At 36.8% G+C, this 14,576-nt stretch overlaps 1 protein-coding gene and 1 long non-coding RNA gene across 7 annotated transcripts in view; one reads left to right on the top strand and one right to left on the bottom strand.

Annotated features, from left to right (window-relative positions):
* The window catches only part of LOC105476258 (checkpoint kinase 1), a 103,999-nt gene that overhangs the window by 84,527 nt on the left and 4,896 nt on the right, over positions 1–14,576 (bottom strand). For 4 of the 5 annotated variants that reach the window (XM_071076001.1, XM_071076002.1, XM_011732008.3 and 1 more), the window contains exons 3-8: positions 14,152–14,375; positions 12,714–12,778; positions 12,550–12,619; positions 8,142–8,330; positions 5,866–5,970; positions 3,838–3,933 (exon numbers count right to left, since the gene is read on the bottom strand). In XM_071076001.1, the coding sequence (XP_070932102.1) occupies positions 3,838–3,933; positions 5,866–5,970; positions 8,142–8,330; positions 12,550–12,619; positions 12,714–12,778; positions 14,152–14,375 (749 nt within the window). The remainder of the gene's footprint in view (positions 1–3,837; positions 3,934–5,865; positions 5,971–8,141; positions 8,331–12,549; positions 12,620–12,713; positions 12,779–14,151; positions 14,376–14,576) is intronic. The other variant, XM_071076003.1, reaches the window with a different exon arrangement.
* Positions 2,213–14,437, top strand: LOC139357661 (uncharacterized). 2 transcript variants are annotated; one of them, XR_011611262.1, is made up of 3 exons: positions 2,213–2,350; positions 3,808–4,000; positions 14,301–14,437. It is a non-coding gene; the product is annotated as an uncharacterized lncRNA (long non-coding RNA). The 2 variants fall into 2 exon arrangements; XR_011611261.1 differs by lacking the exon at positions 14,301–14,437 and adding an exon at positions 8,113–8,246.

Below are 14,576 nucleotides of genomic sequence, written 5' to 3'. Positions count from 1 at the left end.
CAATGTTCTATGAAGACGACAGACCTGGCTAAAGGACTAGAACTTTTTAAAATAAAAAATAATTTATGACAATAGCAATAAACATTATGAATCTGTTCTAGCCAAAATTCTTTGATTCCCTGGAAAAGCTTTACAAAGAAGAATATTATATGGAAAATGACACCACTGTAAATTTATGGTTACAATCCCTAGCCAAACTTCAATATTGCCAGATAATTCTGTTTCTCTAGTTTCTTTTCCTTTTCTCCACAAGGATCTTTTCAAAACTACACTTTTCTGTAATTCCCAAGACTACCATCCAGTACCTACACTACCACCTTCCATTTCAGAGAGAAAGCCATTAGACAGAAACTACATCAACTTATCCCTATCAAATCGAAGTTACTTGTATTACTATACATCGTTTCATCCCTTCCATTCTCCTATCGAATGTTCATCTCTCTACTTGTGCTTTGGAGTCTATACCCTTCTACCTCCTCAGGGATCTTGATCCTGTTACTTATTCCCTTTCTCTTAGACTGTCAGCCTCTTCCTCTCTACAGGATCTATACCCAAACCACTTAAACAGGCTTAAGTTTCTTTTTTTTTAAAACATGCTTAAGGTTTTTTTTTAAAACCTGCTTTTTATTTATTACTCCATCCATTCAAATATTTTATTAGGTCTACTCTGTGCCAGGCATTATTCTAGGTATTAGGTATTCAGCAGTGAGCAAAATAGAAAAAAATCCTTGATCTCTTAAATCCTACATTCTACTGAGAGACAAAATAACGTAAAATAAATTCAAATAAAGTTAAAAATAAGCTAAATGATGGTAAGTACAATGGAGGAAAATAAAATGAAGAAATGTGTTGGATTGCTTATGTCCACAAGATAGTGAAAATTTTAAAAATTTAAGAAATGTGTTAGAGGGAAGGGGAAATCATTTTAAATAGCATGGCCAGGAAAGGCTTATTGGAAAGATGACATTGAAGTCAATATCCAAAGAAAGTGAGAGAATAAGACATGCAAATAAGTCCCGTTGGAAAAAGCATTTCCAGGCATAGGGAAGAGTCGTTACAAAAACAGTGAGGTAGAAGTATGCCTGGAGCACTTGGAGAACAATGAGAAGGCTGATATAGCTATGATCAAGGGGGAGCAAAGCAGAATTGAGGTCAGAGAAGTAATGTAAGGGACAAAACTGTGTAAGAACTCACAGGTCATCAACTGACTTTAGCTTACACTCTGGGTGAGAACTAAAGCATTGGAGGTTTTGGGTAGAACGGTGACATATTCTAATTTATTTTTAAATCAGAACACTCTGGAAAGATATCATAGTAGTTTGGAATGACGGTTGCCGTGGAGGTGAAAAAAGGTAATCAGATTCTAGAATTTTAGAGGTTAACAGAATTACCTGGTGGACTGGATGTGAAGTAAAAGAGAATGAGAAAAACGAAGGATGATTCCAAGGTTTCTGATCTGCATAACAAGAATAATGCAGTTGCCATTAACCAACAAGGGAAAGACTTTGAAAAGGAATGGATTTGAAAAGAAAAGATCAGTAACTCAGTTTGGAATTCATCAAGTTTGAGATGCCTCTTAACATTCAAGTGAAAGTTCAGAAGGCAGTTAAGACATGTAAGTTTGGAATTTAGAGGAAAGGTCTAGGTTGATATAAATGTGACGACTATCAACATACAGTTTTATTTAGAGCCATGAAACCAAGTAATATTACTAACGGAGTGAGTGTGGAGAAGAAAACAAAGGAGATCCATAGATTCAGCCCTACAGAACTCCAATAGTAGGAGGCTGAGTAGATGAAAGAAAACCATCAAAAGAGACTGAAAAGGAGTGACCAGTGAGAAGGACGAAAATCAGAAGAGTGTAATGCCTGGAAGCCAAACGAAGAAAGTGTTAAAGGACGAGGGCATGATCAACTGTATAAAATACTGATGAGATAAAACAAGAGGTCTGAGAACTGACTACAGTAGTCCCCACTTATCCACAGAGGGATATGTTCAAGTGGATGCCTGAAAGTACAAATGGTACCAAACCCTATATATGTTCTTTCAATCTAATAACCAAAACAGCTACAAGCAGGTAGCACATGGAACGTAAATATACTGGAAAAAGTGAAGATTTTTGGGTATTTTTCTCCTGCTGCAAACCATTGTGCAGGTACAAGTGTGGAGTACGTAGAAAACTACTAGATTAAACCCAGAAACTACTTACTGGGTTTTACCCACTAAATATGATGAAGAGAGAAAGGGACAAGGAAATTGAAGATGATGAATGCAAAGCAGTCATTTATAATGACTAACCTAAAGATTTAAGATAGGTAAAGATGAAATCAAGGACCTAGAGAGGGAGCAGGTAAGAGACTGAAGAGATAGAATTAATTAATTGCAAGTCCAGATAGAGTCAAAGGACTGTTTAAGTCAGAATATTAAGGGAGGAAGTCACAAAAATTATACTGGTGATCAGTGCAGAGCATTCAAAGACAACATCACTACAGGAGAGAAGGTCAAGTAACAGTGAAGTCAGGATATTAGGAGGATCATCCAAATAAATATTTAAATCACCAAGAATCATGACGAAAATTACATCAAGGGTCATTATGGAGACTATGATAGTATGGCAGAAATTTTAATTGGGGGTTCAAAAGTTAGAGGGGAGAGACATACAGGAAGATGGGAGAAAGTAACAATGAAAAATAAGGAGGACACCTGTGCCATATCCAGATCAAAGGACATGAGGGTATGGGAAAGAAAATACCTACCACTTCAGAGGAAGCAGTGTCCTCAGGGGAGAATTGGACTTTAAGTTAGAACAACGAGAAAGAAACAGGCAGAGAGGTATTAAAGAAGAATGAATTTTTAAACATTAACTCTTTTCTGTCCATGAGGACAGAGTTAAATATTAATTCTTCTTTAATAACTCTCTGAATGTTTCTCATTCATAATCTCTAGTCATTGTCCTCTCTCCTCCCATTCACAGCCTAACAGTCCTATCAATACTAGTTCTTAAATTTCTTTGGGATCATCTCATTTCTCCAATACCACTGCCCTAACCTACTCCAAGCCACCATCTTACCACAACTAGACAACTAGCAGAAAAACCTACGGTACCCTGAATCTTTCCCTATTCATAAAAAACAATGGAGGCGGGGGGGAAGGTCGTCAGAGAGATATTTTTAAACCAAAGATATGACTATGTCATATTCTTGCTTAAAATCTCCCAAAGGTCTCCCCAGTGGTCTTAAGTTAAAGCCCCAAATCCTTAACATGGCTTACAAGGTCTTCTTCCACAAACGGGCCACTAGTGACCTCTATGTCCTCATCTCACACCTCTCTTCCTCTCCCACTTCCCTGTTCACTCATTCACTCAACAAATATTTAATGAGTGCCTATGGTGCACCATATACTGTGCTAAGCACTGACGATGCAATGATGAACACAGCAGACATGGCTCGTGCCATACTGATCTTTCAAGTTTCTCAAATGCATCAGACTTTCAAAAACCTAAGAGTTTTCAAATACTGCTTCCCCTGTTCAGAATCAAATCTGCCACTTACTTTGCCTGGCTAGTTTCCCTTTAATCTTCAAATCTTAGATTTAATGTAATTTCTTCAGGAAGAAGTCTTCCCTGTCCCTTAGACTTGGTCAAACACTTAGCTATAGTACCCTGACTTTCCCTTTTATAATTATTAATAAAATTATTTTTATATTTTTTTCCTACTAGACATTATAATCTCCATGAGGACAGAGATCATAGCCATCATGTGTTGTTGATTTGTGATAATGACTTTGCAATTACCTTTTCTTCCACAGAAAAACAAACATGTAGTTTAAGGATATTACCTTTCTTGAGGGGTTTGTTGTACCATCTATCTTTTTTGATGTCTGGAATGGTAATTCTTGCTGATGGATTCTCAACTAGGATTTTATGCAGCAGAGCTAAAAACAAACATTAAGACAACATTCATGAAAGCGTCATGGAGATTCGAGAAGCCTATGGCTTGCGGTAAGAAACACATTTTCTGTTGGCCTACTCATGTCTAAATATTATTTCTGGGGAAGAGAAAGAATTAAAGCTACTAAATTATTGCTTTAATTTCATGCGGTTTTTCTCTGCTGCTGTCTATATCTTGGAATAGTCTTCCCTTGATCTGATTCTCAAATGTTTGCAACTGAGAACAAGAGCCAGGTGGAAATGTTTCTCCTCATGTGACAAGATTAACAAAAAGATACAGAAACCCCCTTATATCCGTTTTCAATACTGAATTTCATTACTTCAATGTCATGTTCTCACGTGACCCCCTTATTCAGTTTTATAATGAACATTTACTTACCAATAACTTTTAAAGAGACAGTAATCTAACCATCCTAAGGTATCTTGATTTTCTTGAGAAAAAATTCATATATCTCCCTACATCAAAATTATTTCCTAATGGACCAAAGATTTAAATGTAAAAATGAAGCCATAAAACCATTAAATGAAAAAATAGGGAACTTTTAAATAGTAGAGGTAGAAGACCTTTCCAAAGACATTATAGTCAGGGACCACAAAGGACAAGATAATAGATTTGAATGTCAATATAGCAAAACAAAATGAAAATAAATGATAAACTGTGAAAAGTATTTGTAACAAGTGCAAAGGTCAATATGTTACAAAAAAAAAAAAAAAAAACTTCAAACTGGTAAGAAAAATATGCTTGACAAAAATGAGCAAAATAGACAAAAAACTAACATATAAATAAAGTGTATACAACTTCATTAGTATTAAATTTAAAATAAAAATAAAAGACTATCATTTAAAGGCCTGTTAGTTTTTTTTTTTTTTTTTAATGTAAATTGATGAGACTGTGATGAAATGGTTCGAACTTTCAGGAAGCAATTTGACAAAATAAGCCATAATAATAAAAACTACATCTTTGATGCTGCAATTTTGCTTCTGGGGATTTCAATGAACAATTTAAGGGTATGCGTCATGATTAAGTTACACAGATACTTATATCTCTTTTGTATCTGTGAAAATTTAGAAAAATCTCCAACAAAGTGATTAAAAGAGTATCATAAGGCATATCCACATGGCAGAATATCATCACAGCCTTTAAAACAACGATGTAGACCTACAATTATAGTCATGGAAGAATGTTCACTGCACATGAAAACCAAAAGCAGTTACAAAATATTAGTGTGATCTCATTTTGTATAAAAACACATATAAATAATATACATATATTCATTTTACATACTCATGGGCCACATGAATGATGTTTCAGTCAAGAATGGACCACATGTATAACAGACAGTCCCCATTAGATTATAACACTGTATTTTTACTATACTTTTCCTATATTTAGATACACAAATACCATTATGTTACAATTCCTTACAGTACTCAATAGAGTAACATGCTATAGAGGTTTGCAGCCTGGGACCAATAGGCTATACCATATAGCTAGATTTATAGTAAGCTGTACTATCTAGATTTATGTAAGTATACTCTATGATGTTCACACAATGATGAACTCACCTAAGGAAACAACTGTTAGAGTGCATCCCTATAATTAAGCAACAAATGAGTTTATTTGTAACAAAGTATAGCACATGTGAAAACTTTTTTTTTTTTTTTTTAAGTAAAAAGCCACCTAAGAGCACAGATTCAAGTTGCTCTGAATATACACTCCCCAAAATATTTTTGAAAATCTATGGCAGAGTTCTGGGACGAAAGAGTTATTTTTTCCTTAATTTTTACTTATAGTTACCAATTTATCTACAAGATTCATGAATTGTTTCCAAGTTTAAAACAAAAAAATAAGAAAAAATTCAAATAGCACAAGACTTCAAGAAATCAGTACTCTTTCACTCAAGATAATCCGTTACCTAGAGGAGCAGAATCGATTTTTTTCCAAGGGTTGAGGTATGTTTTTTTTTCTTTCCAGTCAGAATATTCCTGACAGCTGTCACTGGGTTGGTCCCATGGCAATTCTAAAAACAAAGCAAGTCCCAGTTTTTTTTAATGTTCAGATTTCAAGGAAAAATGGTAATATAAATCCATGAAAAGTTTCCTTTGAATTAATTCAATATGGTTTTCAAACTAAGAATCCCAACCTGGCCACTGCACTCCAGCCTGGGTGACAGAGCAAGACTCTGTCTCAAAAAAAAAAAAAAAAAAAGAGAATCCCAACTTAGAAACTTTAGAGGCACTTCAAAGATAGATGAATCAGAACAGGCCTGGTAGCTCAGGCCTGTAATCACAGCACTTTGGGAGGCTGAGGCAGAAGGATTGCTTGAGCCCAGGAGTTTGAGACCAGCCTGGGAAACATAGTGAGACCCCATTTCTACAAAAAAATAAATAAAAGTAGCTGGACGTGGTGGTGTGCCTCTGTAGTCCTGGCTCCTGAGGAGGCTAAAGTGAGAGGATCACTTGAACTTGAGAGGTCAAGGCTGCAGAGAGCCAAGATCACACCACTGCCTGAGCGACAGAGCAAGACTTTGTCTCAAAAAATAAAATAATAAAAAAAACAGATGAATCACTTCTTGCCCTAGTCTTGTTTTCAAAAATGTTTACGTGATTCATAGGAGAGATAAGTGTTGTGAAATTTCGTAACTATGCATGCCTCATCTTAAAAAATCTTTGGGATTATAAATAAGTTACTATTTGCAATGTAATAAATATTTGTGTCCCCCTCAAAAGTCATGGTGAAATCCTAACTCACAATGCAATGGCATTTGGAGGTGGGGCCTTTGAGAGGTAATTAGGTCCTGGGGATGGGATCCCTCAAAAAAATGGTATTAGTGCTCTTATTAAGACCTTATTAGCATCTAATAAGGGCTCGTGTGCCTGGCCAATATTATGCCTTCATAGGGCACTAATTACGTAATCCTAGCACTTTGGAAGGCCAAGGTAGGCAGATTACTTGAGCCCAGGAGTTCAAGACCAGCCTAGGTACCATGGCAAGACCGTCTCTTAAAAAAAAAAAAAAAAAAAAAAAAAACACAAAAAATAAGCCAGGCATGGTGGTACACGCCTGTAGTCCCAGATACTGAGGGGACTGAGGTAGGAGGATCGCTTGAGCCTGGGAGGTCAAGGCTGCAGGGAGCCTTGAATTGTGCCACTGCACTCCAGCCTGGGCAACAGAGTGAGACCCTGTCTCAAAAAAAAAAAAACACACAAAACAAAACAAAACAAAAAACAGACACAATGTCTCACAACATCTGGTCATTTTAAAAAAACAAAAAAACCAAAAACAGCACTTTGGGAGGCTGAGGTGGGTGGATCACTTGAGATCAGGAGTTTGAGACCAGCCTGGCCAACACAGTGAAACCCTGTCTCTAGTCAAAATACAAAAATCAGCTGGGATTGATGATGCGTGCTGGTAATCCCAGTTACTCGGGAGGCTGGGACAGAACTGCTAGAATCTAGGAGGTAGAGGCTGCAGTGAGCTGAGATTGTACCACTGCACTCCAGCCTGGGTGACAGAGCAAGACTCTGGTCTTAAAAAAAAAAAAAAACCAACACAATAGGACCTGCTTCTGCTCTCTTGGCTGTCCACCATGAGAGAGCACAGGAATACAGCCATCTGCAAATCAGGAAGAGGGCCCTCGCTGAAACATGACCAGGTTGGCACTCCTAATATCATACTTTCAGCCTCCAGAACTGTGAGAAATAAATTTGTTGTTTATAAGCTATGCAGTCTATGATACTTTGTTACAGCAACCTAAACTGATCAAGAGACTATTAAAATACTACTCTAGAAGCTGGGTGCCATGGCTCATGCCTTTAATCCTAACAGTTTGGAGGCCAAGACAGAAGGTTTGCTTGAGACCAGGTGTTTAACACCAGCCTGGACAACATAGCAAGACCCCATCTCTACAATAGATTTTTAAAACTTAGCCAGATGTCTTGTGGCAAGCACCACTGGTCCTAGCTACTTGGAAGAATGAGGCCAGAGGATTGCTTGAGCCTAGAAGTCTGAGGCTGCAGTGAGCTATAATAGCTCACTATACTCCAGTTTGGACAGCAGAATGAGACCCTGTCTCTTAAAAATAAAACAAAAACTATTATATAAATATGAATTCCTTGGTTTATTTCATTTATTTCAGTATAACTAATCCGACTTTTTATAGGAATTTTACCATGATTAAAGAGCTCTTACCTCCAGCGAGCATTGCAGTAAGTACTATTCCACAAGACCAAACATCAACCGGTTCTGCATGAAATTCTCTTCTCTTCAGAAGTTCTGGAGCAACATATGGTAAAGTACCACACATCTTGTTCAACAAACGCTCACGATTATTATACCGAAATACTGTTGCCAAGCCAAAGTCTGAGATTTTGAGGTTATCTAAACCAAAAGAAAAAAAGACGGCACTGAATAAAAATGTTTTGCCTGTAATCCCAGCACTTTGGGAGGCCGAGGCGGGCGGATCACAAGGTCAGGAGATCGAGACCACAGTGAAACCCCGTCTCTACTAAAAATACAAAAAATTAGCCGGGCGCGGTGGCGGGCGCCTGTAGTCCTAGCTACTCAGGAGGCTGAGGCAGGAGAATGGCGTGAACCCAGGAGGCGGAGCTTGCAGTGAGCCGAGATCGCGCCACTGCACTCCAGCCTGGGCAACAGCGTGAGACTCCGTCTCAAAAAAAAAAAAAAAAAAAAAAAAAAAAAAAAGTTTTGCAAACAGATATACTTACAGGAATTAAGTTTTATTGAAAAAAAAAAAAATCACTAGTGTTACTTAAGGTTTGTAGAACTTCTCTTAAAATAAGCAAAATAGACCAAATTTAAAAAAATATACATCATTATCTATGCTAAAAGTAGAAAAAGGCCTCATCTCTTCTATTAACTTAAAAGAAGTATAACCAACATGCAAAGCAGTCTGGACCAGATTAAAGCAAGAGGTTGGAGCCAGAAGGTGCTGCCCTTCTGGAAAAGAGCACTCTAAACCTGAGCTGAAAGCAAAGCAAGGCCCTTCATCAGGTAGGGTGGAAGGCAGGAAGGAAACATCAGTAATACGTTAGGCACAACTTTCTCAGCAGCAAGCAAACCCAGTTGGCAGAAGAAAATATGTGAAGACAAACCAAAATTTAACAAACCACAATAATTTTTTTCTTTTTCAAAGTAGGGAGTCTGAGAAAAAGAGAAAAATTCTGTACAAAAAAAAATTCAGAAGACCAAACACACACCCTAACTTCCCATCTTCAACACACAAAAACTGCAGGCAGGACTTATATTTAGTGAAGATCTACTATAACTTAGTGACAGACACTATGCCAGCCAATGCAGGTAGCAGATAAATCAGTGAAGACTGACAATAGAAAACTGTTATGAAGGTTATAAAAATATAGAGCACTACAAGATCTTAGAGAAAAGGAATCTAACCCGGTCTTAAGAGTTAGAAAAGGCCTTCTATTATCCGAGGGCAATCTGGCAAAACATACTAAAATGTGAAACATTCACTCTTTGAACTAGCAATTCCCAATTCTATATCCATAGAAATAATCTCGTAAATTCACAAACATAAGAATATCCATAGCAATATTATTTGTAAATAAATGTCCATCAATAAATGATTAAATCTTACAGTATGTTTGCACAATGGAAAATGTGGAGGTAGGTTTTGAAAAAAATCAACAAGGTATATCTATACATACTGACATGAAATCGTGCGTAAGTGGGACAAAAAGGCTAACGGCATAAAAAATATTATAGCATGACCCAATTTTTATACTGGCCCTTTACACAAATTGATAAAAGTCATCACTGTCCTATTTTATTTTTTAAGTTAGAAGCAACTTAAATGTCTCAAAGTAGGGGACTGATTCTTTAAAAATCAAGTACATTCACACAATATGTAAACCAATGAAATGTTTACCTCTATCTGACTGAGGAGGTAGCTACTGTGACTATCCTTTTTTTTTTTTTTTTTGTTAAGAAAGGGTCTCACTCTGCTGTTCAGACTAGAGTGTAGCGGCGTGATCACGGCTTACTGCAGCCTTGCCCTCCTAGGTTGAAGCGATCAATCCTCCTGCTACAGCCTCCCCAGTAGCTAGGACTCCAGGTGTACACCACCATGCCTAATTTTTAAAAACATTTTTCATAAAGACAGGGTCTACGTTGTCCAGGCTGGTCTCAAACTCCTAGGATCAAGTAATCTTCCCACGCCAGCCTCCCAAAGTGTTGGGATTACCGGCATGAGCAACTGCATCCAGTTATCTTTTTAATAGCTAAATATGACACTATCTGGACAAACCACCAAGATTGAGTTCCAAATTACTTATAAGTAGTAATCACTTAAAATACTAATGGATAACTAAAATATTCTTTTGACTTCATTTTGTTATGTCTGCAACATAATACTGAGCTATGTTACAGAATTGCACATAATAAAATTTAAATTTAGGAATATGTTTAGCTCTTAGAAAAAGAAAGGAAGAATATATTTGTGATGAAATAAACAGGAGGGCGTTAAATACTGGTAACATTTTATTTCTTTTTTAAAAAGACTCCTAAATATTAAATAGAAACAAAGAATTATATCTTGTATACTAATACAAGATATAAGGAATAACAATGTAATAAACACCCATTCACTTTAGAAAACAATGTTCTATTTCCTTTGAAATCTGTAAATACTTTCTTACATACATTCCCTCCCTTACCTTCTTAGAGGTAACCACTATTCTGAATTTGGTTTTATTACAACACCCTTGCTTTTCTGCGTGTTTTTTTCCTCCATGGTTACATCCTCAAACAATAGGCCGGGCGCGGTGGCTCACGCCTGTAATCCCAGCACTTTGGGAGGCCGAGGCGGGCGGATCACGAGGTCAGGAGATCGAGACCATCCTGGCTAACACGGTGAAACCCTGTCTCTACTAAAAATACAAAAAATTAGCCGAGTGTGGTGGCGGGCACCTGTAGTCCCAGCTACCCGGGAGGCTGAGGCGGGAGAAGGGCGTGAACCCGGGAGGCGGAGCTTGCAGTGAGCCGAGACTGCGCCACTGCACTCCAGCCTGGGCGACAGAGCGAGACTCCATCTCCAAAAAAAACAAAACAAAACATCCTCCAACAATATACTAGGTTTTACATATTTTTGAACTGTGTATAAATAGAATCAGACCATATGAATTCTTTTGCAACTGTCTCTTTTTGCTCTACATCATTATATACCTGAAATTCATCCATGTCACTGCTTGTAGATATAAGGAATCCATTTCATAATTTATTGTTGATAGGCATTTGGGTTATTTAGTTTTCTGCTATATTAAAAACATTGCCACTGTGAGCATCCTTATATACAAATAATGTTGTCTTTTTAAACCAGGTGGATTGATACATATCTATTAACATTTCATTATAATATTATACATAAGAATTTTTGTGTATCTGAATTTTTTAAGTTTTAAATAAAGATTTTTATGTTATAGAAACTCAAAGTAAAGGGGTAAAAAGTAAAATCCATATGCAGGTAAGAAAATAGCATGTATAGGTTGGGTGCGGTGGCTCACACCTATAATCCCAGAACTCTGGGAGGCCAAGGGAGGCAGATCACTTGAGGCCAGGAGCTCGAGACCAGCGTGGCCAACATGACAAAACCCCGTCTCTATTAAAAATATAAAAATTAGCCAGGTGTGGTGGCTCAGGCTTGTAATCCCAGCTACTCAGGGGCCTAAGTCATGAGAATCACCTGAACCGGGGAGGCAGCGGTTACAGTGAGCCGAGATCATGTCTCTGCACTCCAGCCTGGGCAACAGAGCAAGACTCTGTTTCAAAAAAAGAAAGCCAACCATTTGTTAAGCACTATTCTAATACTAAGAATAAAACATCAAACCAGACAAAAACTGCCTCATACAGCTGATATTTCTTTTTGATTCTGACCCTATAAGCTAAAGCTTTCGCTATCCATCCTTCTCAATTTGATGACATCCAGAAAATATAACTAAATTTCTTATCTATTTATCCAAGTCATACATAAAAAAAGAGTGAACAGGACAAGACTAAGGTCCAGGGTATTCTACAGGAACTTCCCTTTATTAATGCATTAAAGAATTATTTTAAACTATTCTTGGCCAGGCATGGTGGCTCATGTCTATAATCCCAACACTTTGGGAGGCTAAGGCCAGTAAACTGCTTGAGTCCAGGAGTTCAAGACCAGCCTGAGCAACACAAGGACACTCCATCTCTACAAAAAATTAAACATTAGTCAGGCATGGTGACACATGCCTATAGCTGGTCCTAGCTACTCGGGAAGCTGAGGTGGTAGGATCGCTTGAGCCTAGGAGGTCAAGGCTGCAGTAAGCCCTGATAATACAGTGTACTCCAGACTGGGCGACAGAGTGAGATCCTGTAACCAAAAAAAAAAAAAAAAAAAAAAAAATTATTCTTATACCTGATCCGCAATTGTATTGCATAATGAGACTTGTGATTTCCAAATATACTAAGTCTCCAAAATTTCCTTGATTTTTCAGATTTTGTCTGGAAATTCCAGTAATGCAAAAGACTTGATTTTGCCTTGTATGGCTATGTTAAAATAACTTAGGTACCAGTGATAAAATGCTAAACTTACCCCTTTCATCCAACAGAAGATTTTCTGGTTTAATATCCCTGTGAGTTATTCCAATACCATGCAGATAAACCTAAGAGGGATGCAGAGGGAAACACACTAGAATTTGGTAATGTAATGTATTCATACTAATTTTAAATAAAAGGGACATGGACAACTATACCTACCACTCCTGCCATGAGTTGATGGAAGAACCTCTGAGCATCTTGTTCAGGCATGCCTATGTCTGGCTCTAAAACAAGTATGAAAGTAAGTTTATTGACTAAATATAATCAGGTAGCAACCACATAGCTTCTTAATTTGAAGCTTAGACATTTACAAATGTACTTAGGCAAACAGAAGCAAATGCCAACAAAAGATTCAGGAGTCCACTAACACATAGAGGGCTTAATTCACATTTACCTCTGTTAGATGGCAAAAGTAGTATTACAGAAAAATTATAAAGAGAAAAACCCATATCCAAATCAAGAATGTAAGCCATGCCTTGAAAGCCCCTGCTTCCTCTTATACTAACCCTGATTCAGTAACCTTCAAATTCTCCCCTATTTCTTCTAAATGCTATGCTAATTATTTTTCTCATTCCTGAAATATAATGCCAAAGGGGAAGTCTGGGCAAATCTAAGCCAATTTCACTAAATATTTTAGAGATTATACTTCTTTCATTATTTAACTTTTTTTAGAGATAGGGTCTTGCTCTTTCACCCAGGCTGGAGTACCCTGGCGTGAGATCATAACTCACTGTAACCTGGAACTCTTGAGCTCAAGCAATTCTCCTGCCTCCTGAGTAGCTAGGATTACAGGCATGTACCACCACACCTGGCTCAGATTTAAACTTCATATAGTCTCACAGTACAAAACCACGAATGCCTGTGAGGTCCTTCATGAAACACAGTTTCATTATGAAAATTCTTTTATCAGTTATCTTTTTATATTTTGATCTCTCTCATTAACTCCATTTCTTTTACCCTCAACTCTCTCCTGAGTCACACTGGAGATCCTAGTACCTCTTTATCAGTTTTTAACTGTTAATACAATAGCTTTAAATTATAAATTTACATCCAGATTTATTTTATGTACTTCTCAGTGTTCTGAAATATCGGTCCTTTGATTCTACATAGAATGTTTAAGTATTAATAGCAAACACAGAATTTACTTAATATACAAAAAGCAATCCTAGAAAATTCTCAATTATTTCATGTGAACCAAGAGGAAACAGCATGCTATTTTAGATCTGTAAATGTATACAATGATTTCATATAACTAGAATGTCTACAAAGAAAAAATTGTGTAGGCAATACATTGCATTTAGGATACACTGCATTTATGATGTATCATAAAACTACATTTTGTCACTCTTAAATTCTGTAAGACACCAATCTTAAACCAAAATCACTTATATAACTTGGGAAAGAAGTTTTCTTTCATTGACTCTATATATGCTTTTATGTATTAATACCAGTAGGAAAAATTTTTTAAAGATAATTTATTCCAATTTCACTGTTGCATGAGCAATTTTGAAAGGACAACGACCAAATAGCATGCCCAAGATTTAAAAAACAAATTTAAAAATTTGTTTAAAATAATTATCTTAAATTTCTTCCATACCTATTCTGTCAAAAAGCTCTCCTCCACTACAGTACTCCAGAAATAAATATTGGATATTGCCTTCTCTCCTGTGACCATAGAATTTTACTACATTTTCATGATTTAGCATTTTATTGATACAGATCTCTTTCTTAATATTTTCTGGACAGTCTACGGCACGCTTCATATCTACAATCTTCACTGCGACTGCTTCTTCAGTTACTCTATTCACAGCAAGTTGAACTCTAAAAAGGAAAAAAGTTTTAACATTATAGAATTCCATTTCTTCTAAAACTTCCAAAGATTAAACATGACGCATCCAAAACTATTTTACCTTTATTACTTTTTCCACAAAGGAGAAACCAAGGAAGTGGTTTCTGCTATGTTCTCAACAGACACTACTCCTTTCTAAAATGTGAAATACAATAGCTAACCCTCCAAACACG

Source organism: Macaca nemestrina, chromosome 12 (genome assembly GCF_043159975.1).
Source record: "Macaca nemestrina isolate mMacNem1 chromosome 12, mMacNem.hap1, whole genome shotgun sequence".
In the NCBI taxonomy this organism is placed as follows: Eukaryota; Metazoa; Chordata; class Mammalia; order Primates; family Cercopithecidae; genus Macaca; species Macaca nemestrina.
This window is presented reverse-complemented; position numbering and strand designations above follow the sequence as displayed.